The sequence below is a fragment of the Oncorhynchus keta genome, chromosome 30 (genome assembly GCF_023373465.1).
Source record: "Oncorhynchus keta strain PuntledgeMale-10-30-2019 chromosome 30, Oket_V2, whole genome shotgun sequence".
NCBI classification, from domain to species: domain Eukaryota; kingdom Metazoa; phylum Chordata; class Actinopteri; order Salmoniformes; family Salmonidae; genus Oncorhynchus; species Oncorhynchus keta.
The window spans coordinates 20,685,995-20,699,208 of record NC_068450.1 but is presented as its reverse complement, the minus strand read 5'-3'; the positions used below and the strand labels follow the sequence as shown (position 1 = coordinate 20,699,208).

Below are 13,214 nucleotides of genomic sequence, written 5' to 3'. Positions count from 1 at the left end.
GGATATGGTATCTGATGCAATCACAAAGAGATGTTTCCGGATACATCCGGATCGTTTGCGTGTGTGCATGTGTACGCTGTAGATAGATAACATGACTGGTAACTCGTGACTCAGGCTCTGTTCTCCTCTGAATGATCTGCCCAGGTTCAGCACTCAGCTCACTCCCTAGCCCCTGGCCAAACATGCAGATATGGGATCTCTCTCTCTCTCTCTCAAATTCAAGTTGCTTTATTGGCATGAAAAACATTGCGTTGTAAATTGCAAAAGCAATAATGTATACATTATAATAAAATAATGAAGAGTAATAATATAAAATGTTAGTAAAATAAATTACATATAAAGAAAAAATACTAATAATAACAACAATAAAATGGTAACAGTCAATAGTAGAAATGTAAAGATAAAAGTTTAAACCCAGAAAATTAAACTATAACTAACTGTCATTCTCACCATTACATCAGTAATACAATTACCATCATCATTACTACAACCACCACAATCAGTAAACTGCTATCATTACCCCTACTACCGTACCACTACTATTTGGAATGATAAAGCTGTTACTATTCAGTGTCCCTCAGGCTCTCCCTTCTCTCCCTTTCTCTCTCTCTCTCTCTCTCTTCTCTCCCCTTCTAATTCACCCCATGGTTCAGGCATGCACATTCTGTCTTTGCAAATCATGTAAATCCATCATAGTGTTTTTTATTGAACCTTTAAGAGGTTTGTTTAACTAGGCAAGTCAGTTAAGAACAAATTCTTATTTACAATGACGGCCTACACCGGCCAAACTCGGATGGCGCTGGGCCAATTGTGCGCTGCCCTATGGGACTCCCAATAATGACCAGATGTGTTCCAGTCTGGATTCGAACCAGGGACTGTAGTGACACCTCTTGCACTGAGATGCAGCGCCTTAGACCGCTGCGTCACTCGGGAGCCCATACATACAGTACAGACAGATGAATTACAAAACTGAGTGTAGAACAACATGCACACAATGAGAGGAATGAGCAGGGTTGTTGTTGTAACTTGACCCTGAATTCTGTTTGTTTCTATACATACAGAAACACAACACTTTCAGTATGTGGCCAAACGTTACAGCCAACACAGGATTGTATTACACCATTAACGATGTTCTGTTATTCCTCTGTTATTGTGCAATCTGACCCTCGTACCTCGCATTCGGAAAGTATTCAGACCCCTTGACTTTTTCCACATTTTGTGACGTTACAGCCTTATTCTAAAATTGATAAAATAAATGTTTTACCTCATCAATATACACACAATACCCCACATTGACAAAGCGAAAACAGGTTTTGGGATTTTTTTGCACATTTATAAAACATAAAAAACATAAATACAATAAGTATTGAGGCCCTTTGCTATGAGACTCTAAATTGATCTCAGGTGCATCCTGTTTCCATTGATCATCCTATAGATGTTTCTACAACTTGATTGGAGTCCACCTGTGGTAAACTCAATTGTTTGGACATGATTTGGAAAGGCACACACCTGTCTATATAAGTTCCCACAGTTGACAGCGCATGTCAGAGCAAAAACCAAGCCATAAGGTTGAAGGTATTGTCCGTAGAGCTCCGAGACAGGATTGTGTTGAGGCATCAAAACATTTCTGCAGCATCGAAGGTCCCCAATAACACAGTGGCCTCCATCATTCTTAAATGGAAGAAGTTTGGAACCACCACGATTCTTCTCTCTGGTCTGATGAAGCCAGACGGAAGCCACTCCTCAGTAAAAGGCAAATGACAGCCCGTATGGAGTTTGCCAAAAGGCACCTAAAGACTCTCAGACCATGAGAAACAAGATTCTCTGGTCTGATGAAACCAAGATTGAACTCTTTGGCCTGAATGCCAAGCGTAACGTCTGGAGGAAACCAGGCACCATCCCTACTGTGAAGCATGGTGGTGGCAGTATCATGCTGTGGGGATGTTTTTCCGTGGCAGGGACTGGGAGACTAGTCAGGATGGAGGGAAAGATGAACAGAGCAAAGTACAGAGAGATCCTTGATGATAACCTGCTACAGAGCACTCAGGACCTCCGACTGGGGAGAAGGTTCATGACCCTACATAGCCAAGACAACGTAGGAGTGGCATCGGGACACGTTTCTGAATGTCCTTGAGTGGTCCAGCCAAAGCCTGGGCTTGAACTCAATGGAGAGACCTGAAAATAGCTGTGCAGCGATTCTCCCCATCCAACCTGACAGAGCTTGAGAGGATCTGCACAGGAGAATGGGAGAAACTCCCCAGATACAGGTGTGCCAAGCTTGTAGTATCATACCCAAGAAGACTTGAGGCTGTAATCGCTGCCAAAAGTGCTTCAACAAAGTGCTGAGTAAAGGGTCTGAATACTTATGTAAATGTAATATTTATTTTGATACATTTTATAAATTTGCAAAAAAAAATCTACAACACCTGTTTATGCTTTGTCATTATGGGGTATTGTGTGTAGATTGAGGAAGAAAAACAATTTAATCCATTTTAGAATAAGACCAACGTAACAGAATGTGGAAAAAGTCAAGGGGTCTGAATATTTTCCAGATGCACTGTATGTTAAGTAATGAGTGGCGGTGTAAAGGGGAAGGCAATGCCTTGTTGCTCTACTTTGAGATGGCTTTGAGTGCTTCCTACCTTGCAGCCTGGTGTAGTGCTGCTGCTGTTGTGCATAAGTGCAATTTATTTTGTTTATCTCTCTAGACCTGTCTCATGGAGTCTTCCGAATTCTCAACCGGTTCCCTGAGCGTACGTGGCATGTCATGACTGATCATGATCGTAGGCACCCTGCTCATTGGCTCAGCTCGGTGCCAGTCGTCGATGATGGGCAGGGCATGGGATGGGTGGTCCACCTCAGGCTGAGGGATGAAAGGGGGAACATAGAACTCTTCTTTCTCCTGTTGATCCAGGTTCTTCAGAATGGAGTTGGACAGGTAGTGAGGGTCATCCTCATGTTCATCTACAGGAAGTAGAAATTATATAGGGTTCATAGGTTGTACTATTGGGGACATAGGAGGACATTATTTATTATACAGAGAGAGAGAGTGAGAGAAAGGCAGGTAACATGTAAATATCCATGTAAATAGCATGATATCTAACCGTTGAGCAGGATGAGTCGGTAGCGGTTCCTGCACTCCAGTGAGCGGTCCAGTATGTCCTGTAGAGTCCTGTAGAACAGCAGCACCTGCTCTCTCCTGTCCTTCTCCCCAAACCCTGCACTGCTCTCCTGAGACATCTTATACAGGGTCAGCAGAGGGGTGGCATACTCCACAACACAGTGATGGGCCTAGACACACACACACACACACAAGAGATACTGTGATTAAGCGTTTCAGTGTAAAAAATCTGCAAATGGGTTTATAGATTGTCCACACATTTGGCCACCATGGTGCAAGTGTTGGGCTTTTCCATGTTTGTTATAGTATTTTCCAGTGCTTCATGAGCACTCACGGTTGATTCACCATTTGACCACATAGTGGTGCCAGTGAGATGCATTTCACTTTGAGATAGTGTTTGAGAAGGTGACTGTAAATGAATCCCACCTACCTGTCTGTCCTTGTCCAATACGGTGTAGACACTGTGCTTGTAGACACGCCCCCTGACACCTGCCCTGTCGATCTCTGTGTCAGGGAGATTGTCATAGAAATGGATGTTGGTGTCCTCGTCCTCCAGCGTGTGAGTAATGTTTGCGTTGAGAGGAAGGAGAATGAGGAGCTTTCTGGAACCCCTGGTCTCAAACGGACCTGCATTATGTGAAGCACGGAACGCTGCGATAGAACCCTCCAACCCTACCAGAGAAACACACACACGCACAATGGGATACATGTCAATTTGAACAGGAACACACACACAATGTTGACATGACAGCTTTTTCATATATGAAATGAGCGCACTTCATGAATTAATGCTACTTACGAGGCAGAACCAGGTTGAGGTAGCCCAGGTGGAAAGACCAAGCCAGGCCATGAGCCACGTTCATCTTCCTCGTCTCACAGATCTCTGACACCTCCACCTCAGACGGACCCTGAACATGGGAGAGAGAAACAACAACCGGAAAAGGAACAGAATTACTCACAGGCCAAGAGATAGACATGTAGGAAATCTGACATAAATACATTTAGCATCTTTAGGCACCCACACATAAGAGCAGCATACTGTACAAGCTGCTCATGCGCCTGTGCCATTATTTTAGATTATATGATTTTATAGTAAGACTAATATAATTGAACTTAGATGAATAAAATATAAATCATATTTTTCTCATTTATAGAGGAGTGCGCATATGAAGTGACGATGTTGAGCGAAAAAGGGATCATTTGAAACAGGTCCTATATGCTAGGTTTAGTTATTTGGGAGATTCATTTGTAAATGATACAAATCTTAGAATGTGTTAGAAATCAGAACATGGGGCGGCAGGGTAGCCTAGTGGTTAGAGCGTTGCACTAGTAACCGGAAGGTTGCAAATTCAAACCACTGAGCTGACAAGGTACAAATCTATTGTTCTGCCCCTGAACAGGCAGTTAACCCACTGTTCCTAGGCCGTCATTGTAAATAAGAATTTGTTCTTAACTGACTTGCCTAGTTAAATAAAGGTCAAATAAAAATAAAAATACAGTATATGGGCTGCATGGTGAGGCTGTTGATGATTTGAGAAAGTAGCGAGAAAAGCATGTGCTCTTCCTTGCCTCAAGCTGCACAGCTGTTCTCTCATCAACTGATCATGTTTTCACCCATCAGACTATTCTAAATGTAATCTAGTTTTAATGAATATATACAATTAGTTTGAATTTAGAATGGCTATTATGAAATAGGTAGGAACAGCAACAGAAGACATGTTATCTGCACTGGAATAGCGAATGTAGGCTGTGTGCTTCCTGACGGTCTGTCTTTCAATGATGATTGAGGAAACCAATAGATTGAAGAGAAATTGCAGAAAGGCAGAGCTGAAGTGGAGGAAGTCAAAGTCGCAGGTCCATTATGATATTCCGGGAGAGCAACTTGGCATATAACAAGGCAATTAGAAATGCCAGACGGGCTCATTTTTCTTAACTTGATCACTAATAATCACTAATAAAGTGCTCCATTGATAAATCCTACCCCTGGAAAACTATGTGAACTTTCCTCCACATCTAAATGTGATGAGTTCGTGGCAAATTTCAGCGATAAGATAACAAACATTAGGCTGGGTATCAGTCAAGCAAGACTTGATGAGAAGTTTGATGATATGTGCCCTAGCCTTCTATTCTTCTATTGGTTTTTAAATCAATTCATGATTGTGCACCCCAGTACATGTCAGACATGGTTTTAAGTTATGTTCCCAGTAAGTCCTTCAGGTTCTCTGGCACTGACCTTTTATCTATCCCAAAGCTCAGGACCAAGACTCATGGAGAGGCAGCCTTTAGTTACTATGCCCCCAGCCTTTAGTTACTATGCCCCCAGCCTCTGGAATAGCCTGCCAGAGAACCTGAGGGGGGCCGAAACTGTGGACATTATTTAAAGAGATCTTAAAACAAAACTTTTTATGTTTGCTTTTCCTTACGGTGAATGTAGTTATTATAATTTTTTTACCCCATTTTCAATTTTGTCTCATCACTGTAACTCTCCAACAGGCTCGGGAGGCGAAGGTTGAGTCATGCGTCCCCCGAAACATGACCCGCCAAACTGCGCTTCTTAACACCCTCCCGCCAGCCACACAAAAACCTGTTCAACTGACAACCAAGCCTGTTACAAGGAGTCTCTAGAGCAAAGTAAAGCCTTCCACAGCCAAACCCTCGCCTAACCCTGATGACACTGAGCCGAATGTGATACACCCTGGGTCTGTAGTGACACCTCTAGCACTACGATGCAGTGCCTTAGACCACTGCACCACCCAGGAGGCACAATTCTTCCGTGTTTTATCCTTTTTTGTTTGTTGTGTAGTAAATATTAACTTTTTTTTTTCTTGTGAAGCACATTGTGTTCCATTCAAAGTCTGAAATGTGCAGTATAAATACAGTTTGATTTGAGTTGATTTGACTAGGCTATTCAAAATCAAATACAAATTAGCTACAATTTGGGGCGGCAGGGTAGCCTAGTGTTTAGAGTGTTGGACTAGTAACCAGAAGGTCGCAAGTTCAAACCCCCAAGCTGACAAGGTACAAATCTGTCTTTCTTCCCCTGAACAGGCAGTTAACCCAGTATTCCTAGGCTGTCAATGAAAATAAGAATTTGTTCTTAACTGACTTGCCTAGTAAAATAAATACAAATTGTAGACTACCTGTAAGCCCCCCTGCACAATCAATGAACCAAAAGCATTGCCTCGGGCTTGCTCCCAGAATCATGGATATGGATTTTGGAGCGCAGCATAAGGTAACCAGTCCATCCAGTATGCATAATAATGCAGTCCACACTCAAAGGCCATTATTCTCATTTGTTTAATTTTGGAGTATAGGCTAGACAAATGATGTACCAATGGCATCTTAAATCCCTTTTGTTTGATGTTTTTCTGACATGGGTACTATGCGGTAGGCTATGTATTGTTTAACAGCACAATACTCATTTTAATGAAAGTTTTTTTTCTGGTTTGGGATCCTAACCTTATGCATATGCATAAGCTCTAATATGTGTATGGGTGTTCTGAATGAATCATCACCTTATAAAGTGCTGTCTATTTCACTGTATTAGGCTTTGAAACAACATCCACAACAACCATGTTTTACACTCTGTTTAACCTGCTGTTGAACTTCTTTCTTCAAATTGATCACTATTGCATTTATGTCAGAGTGGTTAGAGGGACAATAGAGCCCTCAGTACCAGGACATTAGGACCTGATGGACGTTAGTGAGTTGGGTTCTACCAACACATGTCCAGAGTGTATAAGAGGAGACGACCATGACTCAACGGTCACATGGAATTTGACAGCGGTCATGACTCATGGCAGTAACATGGTCACTCAACAGCCCTAGTTAGACAACCTCAGGGTTCCTGCATGAACAGTGTGTTGAACCTCACTGGATGCACAGCTGTTTCCAGGTTCACTCTGTGGTGATTCAGGTTAAGAAAACTAGTTTTCTTCCCTAAATGATTTTCAGAAGAAATGAACCACAACATTAAACCTGCTTGATGTATTTCAAAACAAGGCCATGCCACTTCTGCTGACTGGAGGGCAATAGAGGTTCCTCTTTCGGGTTTCAAGTGACAGAAACCACAACAGTGATGGGCAAATAAAAAACAACTATGTGCTAACATAAATCACACTAACACACAGTCAACATTTTACAGCAGCATGTCAGCTACAGTCTCGTATAACATCATTCACCTTCATTGCCTTTACAAAGGTAAACTGTGTTATTAGTGGCATAAAGGAAAGGGTTTGGGAAACTAGACTGCTGATTAAAACTCAACCTGGAGAAACATAGGGTATTGTGTTGGCTCATACTATGTGTGAGAGTTCCAGATCAGGAGCTTGTTATCTCACCAGTACTCCCAGGGTTTTGAGTAGAGGGTAGAGGACACAGGCCAGGATAACCATGCTCCACTGGTCCCTCCAGGGCTGGGGCTTGGTCAAGACAAACAGCAGCACTGCCAAACCCACACACAGGAGGGTATATACACCCACACAGGCTGTCACCATCTGACCCAGCCTCCGACCACGGTACCTGGGCAGAGAGAAAGAGAGAGGAGAGAGGGCAAGGAAGCGAGAGAGGGAGAGAGAGAGAGGGAGGGAGGTAACATGTAAATATTCATGTAAAAAAACATGTAAATCAATGTATTCGCCTACCATGTTTTGTGAGTATGAGTATGAAAGTTAACAAGTTCCTTCACCTGGTAGTTGCATGATGAAGACATTCCTCTGAGAGAAGAAACACTCCGTGCAGCGAGGGCCCCACAGTCAGGATGAGTATTGCTGCGGAAACGTGTCTGAAGAAGCCCTCAGGCTCCAAAACCAAGATGGCCGTCACCACCACAGAAGCCAATCCTATCGCACAGGCTTTGGGTAAACTCCCACGAGGCTGAGGGACCAGACACTCCTCCCCTCCCAATTGCTGCATCTGAGGAACAGACGTAACGAGACCATGACTTAGTATGATACAACACTACAATAATCCTCAGTAAACTCCTCTTCCTTTTGTCATTTTCACAACTTCTCCGGAATAACCTTCTATGAAGAAGTATTTCCAGGGTTCGGGTTAGATTTCATCACAGTGGCATCGTGTGTATGAGATCTCAGAATACGTCACATTTAAACATCCTGGTACGGAAAGTCGGAGAACTAAAAACAGCTATCTGAGAACAACTAAGAACCCAAATGTGTGTGTGTGTGTGTGTGTGTGTGTGTGTGTGTGTGTGCATGCGTGCGTGCGTGCATGTTTGTGTCTGGTTTATAGGAGTAGATTCACTTCCTGTCTTCACACATCTGCTGGCACTGTTTCAAAGGCAATACCGGTTTACCATAAATGTAAACTAGCTAGTACAGTATGGTTCAAAGCCTGATTATCTTTTAATCCTGAACTCAACTACAGGGGAACAATTACGTGAGATCATTTTGCAGTTGTGAATCTGATTATCATGAATAAAATAATATGGCTAATCTCTTTAAGAGAAACCCTCATTCTGATTAAGAAATATATATCATATATGGTAGAACAGGAGAGGATCACCTTCAGTTTAGAAACTATTAGATGGTGCCCTGATGTTACCCATGCACTACAGAGTAATGGAAACATACCGTGATTCGTACATCGTCTCCTTGACTACATTCTCATACCACACAACGGGAGACTATCAGTGATACATTCATACATACACAATAAATACTTTTTTTCCCATGAGGGAATTGTTATCCTGTACCCATATCTATAGAGTATTACTCATTCATTTGAAGGTTCAGTTGAAATTCAAAGAAAGGATTTTGTTGCTGACATTGTTAATCCGCTGAATTTTACCTTTCTTCTGTTTGGAGTGGTCTTAGTTCCAGAACAACAGAGACAATCCAAGAATAAAAGAGTTAACTGGAGATTATAACTCAGAGCATCTCTTCGTCTTCCATGTTCTTTCTCACTGTTCTTCCTCTCCTACCAATGCCTTTGTGTTACACAAACTTGAGTAATACTTTCAGTTTCAGTTTGACAGAGGTGGCAGTGAGGCAATATATCCCACATAAAGATGGATAGAGAATGATAGAGACGGATAGAGAAATATAAAGAGAGTGATAGAGGAAGATAAAGAGATAGAGAGAAAGATAAAGAGATAGAGAGAGGAAGATAAAGAGATAGAGAGAAAGATAAAGAGATAGAGGAAGATAAAGAGATAGAGAGAGGAAGATAAAGAGATAGAGAGAGGAAGATAAAGAGATAGAGGAAGATAAAGAGATAGAGAGAAAGATAAAGAGATAGAGAGAGGAAGATAAAGAGATAGAGAGAGGAAGATAAAGAGATAGAGAGAGGAAGATAAAGAGATACAAATATAAAGAGAGTGATAGAGAAAGATAAAGAGATAAAGTGTCACGCCCTGACCCTAGAGATCCTTATTATTTTCTATGTTTGGGTAGATCAGGGTGTGACTCGGGTGGGAAAGTCTATGTTTTCTATTTCTTTGTTTTTTTTGCCGTGTGTGTGTGTGTGTGTGTGTGGTTCCCAATCAGAGGCAGCTGTTTATCGTTGTCTCTGATTGGGGATCAAATATAGGTTGTAATTTTCCTTTTGGGTTTTGTGGGGTTTTATTTTCTGTTTAGTGTTTGTGTCTGACAGAACTGTTCGTGGTCAGATTTGTTATATTTGTTTGAGTGTTTCTTGTAAATAAATATCATGAACACTTTCCACGCTGCACTTTGGTCCACTCTTCCTTCCACCGACGACGAGCATTACATAGAGAGAGGAAGATAAAGAAATACAAATAGAGAAAGAGACACAGTTTTATTTAACTAGGAAATGTTTTGTTACAATGACGGCCTACCCTGTCCAAACCCTAACGACGCTGGGACAATTGTGCACCGCCCTGTAGGACTCCCAATCACAGCCGGTGGTGATACAGCCTGGAATCAAACCAGGGTCTGTAGTGATGCCCCTAGCACTGAGTTGCAGTGCCTTGGACCACTGCACCACTCTGGAACCCAACATGTGAGTGGAAGAGAGAGAGTGATAGAGAAAGAGAGAGAGAGGGGCAGAGAAAGATAGAGAGAGTGGTAGAGAAAGAGAGAGAGAGTGGTAGAGAAAGAGAGAGAGAGTGGTAGAGAAAGAGAGAGAGAGTGGTAGAGAAAGAGAGAGAGAGGGGCAGAGAAAGAGAGAGAGAGGGGCAGAGAAAGAGAGAGAGAGTGGTAGAGAAAGAGAGAGAGAGAGTGGTAGAGAAAGAGAGACAGAGTGGTAGAGAAAGGGCTAGAGAGAGGAAGGGAAATTTAAAGAATGTGCAAACATAATAAATTCCACACAGAGGCGTCACTGAAATGTAACAGAAGTGGAACAGGGAGTGGTGGAAGAGCCATGTACTGTAATAGATAACAGTAGTGGAACAGGGAGTGGTGGAAGAGGCATGTACTGTAATAGATAACATTAATGGAACAGGGAGTGGTGGAAGAGGCATGTACTGTAATAGATAACATTAAATGGAACAGGGAGTGGTGGAAGAGGCATGTACTGTAATATATAACATTAATGGAACAGGGAGTGGTGAAAGAAGCATGTACTGTAATAGATAACATTAATGCAACAGGGAGTGGTGGAAGAGGCATGTACTGTAATATATAACATTAATGGAACAGGGGGTGGTGGAAGAGGCATGTACTGTAATAGATAACTGTAGTGGAACAGGGGGTGGTGGAAGAGGCATGTACTGTAATATATAACATTAATGGAACAGGGGGTGGTGGAAGAGGCATGTACTGTAATAGATAACATTAATGCAACAGGGAGTGGTGGAAGAGGCATGTACTGTAATATATAACATGAATGGAACAGGGGGTGGTGGAAGAGGCATGTACTGTAATAGATAACAGTAATGGAACAGGGGGTGGTGGAAGAGGCATGTACTGTAATAGATAACAGTAGTGGAAAAGGGGGTGGTGGAAGAGGCATGTACTGTAATAGGTAACAGTAATGGAACAGAGAGTGGTGGAAGAGGCATGTACTGTAATATGTAACAGTACTGGAACAGGGAGTGGTGGAAGAGTTATGGGTGTAATAGATAACAGTAGTGGAACAGGGAGTGGTGGAAGAGGCATGTACTGTAATATATAACATTAATGGAACAGGGGGTGGTGGAAGAGGCATGTACTGTAATAGATAACATTAATGGAACAGGGAGGGGTGGAAGAGGCATGTACTGTAATAGATAACATTAATGGAATGGTGGTGGAGTGGTGAAAGAAGCATGTACTGTAATAGATAACATTAATGCAACAGGGAGTGGTGGAAGAGGCATGTACTGTAATAGGTAACAGTAATGGAACAGGGAGTGGTGGAAGAGTTATGGGTGTAATAGATAACATTAATGGAACAGAGAGTGGTGGAAGAGGCATGTACTGTAATATGTAACAGTACTGGAACAGGGAGTGGTGGAAGAGTTATGGGTGTAATAGATAACAGTAGTGGAACAGGGAGTGGTGGAAGAGCCATGTACTGTAATAGATAACAGTAATGGAACAGGGGGTGGTGGAACAGCCATGTACTGTAATAGATAACAGTAATGGAACAGGGAGTGGTGGAAGAGTTATGGGTGTAATAGGTAACAGTAATGGAACCTGGAGTGGTGGAACAGCCATGTACTGTAATAGATAACATTAATGGAACCTGGAGTGGTGGAAGAGTCATGTACTGTAATAGATAACAGTAATGGAACCTGGAGTGGTGGAAGAGTTATGGGTGTAATAGATAACAGTAATGGAACCTGGAGTGGTGGAAGAGTTATGGGTGTAATAGATAACAGTAATGGAACCTGGAGTGGTGGAAGAGTTATGGGTGTAATAGATAACAGTAATGGAACCTGGAGTGGTGGAAGAGTTATGGGTGTAATAGATAACAGTAGTGGAACAGGGAGTGGTGGAAGAGCCATGTACTGTAATAGATAACAGTAATGGAACCTGGAGTGGTGGAAGAGGCATGTACTGTAATAGATAACAGTAATGGAACCTGGACTGGTGGAAGAGTTATGGGTGTAATAGATAACAGTAATGGAACAGGGAGTGGTGGAAGAGTTATGGGTGTAATAGGTAACATTAATGGAACAGAGAGTGGTGGAAGAGCCATGTACTGTAATAGATAACAGTAATGGAACAGGGAGTGGTGGAAGAGTTATGGGTGTAATAGGTAACAGTAATGGAACAGGGAGTGGTGGAAGAGTTATGGGTGTAAGCGTAGGTGGACGTTTTTATAACCAGACTTCTACAGCTGCTACATTTCTGATGAATCATACAGTATGTGTTCTTGTGATAACCTTTTGGGGAGGTGATGTAACCAAGTTTCAGTCAACCCACCACTCTCAAGTCCACTCAAATCTTGTTACAGTATTATTACACTATTATTACACAGCACAGCACAGTACAGCACTACAAGTCTCGGTCCCTATCCAGGTGTGGAATCCTGGACTAGGTAGCCTAAATATATTACAGAAAATTACAGGAAAATGGTCAATTCATGATTTTAAAAAAAATGTACCCTCTGGATGCCACATCATGCATGGAAACATTTGTGGAAGAGCCAGGAAAAGTGTTTTCAATATAGCCAGAGTCTGCTTGATCTAGCTGCAGTTATTGTGTGTGATCTACTGAGGGGGCATTCTCCACCAGAGGGCAATTAGAGAACATACACTGAAAACATTATGAACACCTTCTCTTTCCATGACATGGACTGACCAGGTGAATCCAGGTGAAAGCTATGATCCCTTATTGATGTCACTTAAATCTACTTCAATCAGTGTAGATGAAGGGGAGGAGGCATGTTAAAGAAGGAGTTTTAAGCCTTGAGACAATTGAGACATGGATTGTGTGTGTGCCATTCAGAGGGTGAATGGGCAAGACAAAAGATTGAAGTGCCTTTCAACGGGTATGGAAGTAGGTGCCAGGCGCACCGGTTTGTGTAAAGAATTGCAACGTGGCTGAGTTTTTCAGGCTCAACAGTTTTCTGTGTGTATTAAGAATGGTCCACCACCCAAATGACATTCAACAACCTTGACACAACAGGGAAGCATTGGAGTCAACGGGCCAACATCCGACACCTTGTAGGCTGTTTTGAGGGAAGG

General features: G+C 42.3%; 1 protein-coding gene across 1 annotated transcript; it reads right to left on the bottom strand.

Annotated features, from left to right (window-relative positions):
* Positions 1-212: 212 nt before the first annotated feature.
* Positions 213-9,094, bottom strand: LOC118372926 (stimulator of interferon genes protein-like). Its single transcript, XM_035758961.2, has 7 exons — positions 8,930-9,094; positions 7,809-8,035; positions 7,462-7,642; positions 3,921-4,029; positions 3,552-3,793; positions 3,105-3,291; positions 213-2,964 (listed from the first exon to the last, which is right to left on the bottom strand). Exons 2-7 carry the CDS (start codon positions 8,033-8,035, stop codon positions 2,705-2,707), a joined length of 1,206 nt encoding a protein of 401 aa, XP_035614854.1. The 5' UTR covers positions 8,930-9,094; the 3' UTR covers positions 213-2,704.
* Between the last annotated feature and the right edge of the window lie 4,120 nt (positions 9,095-13,214).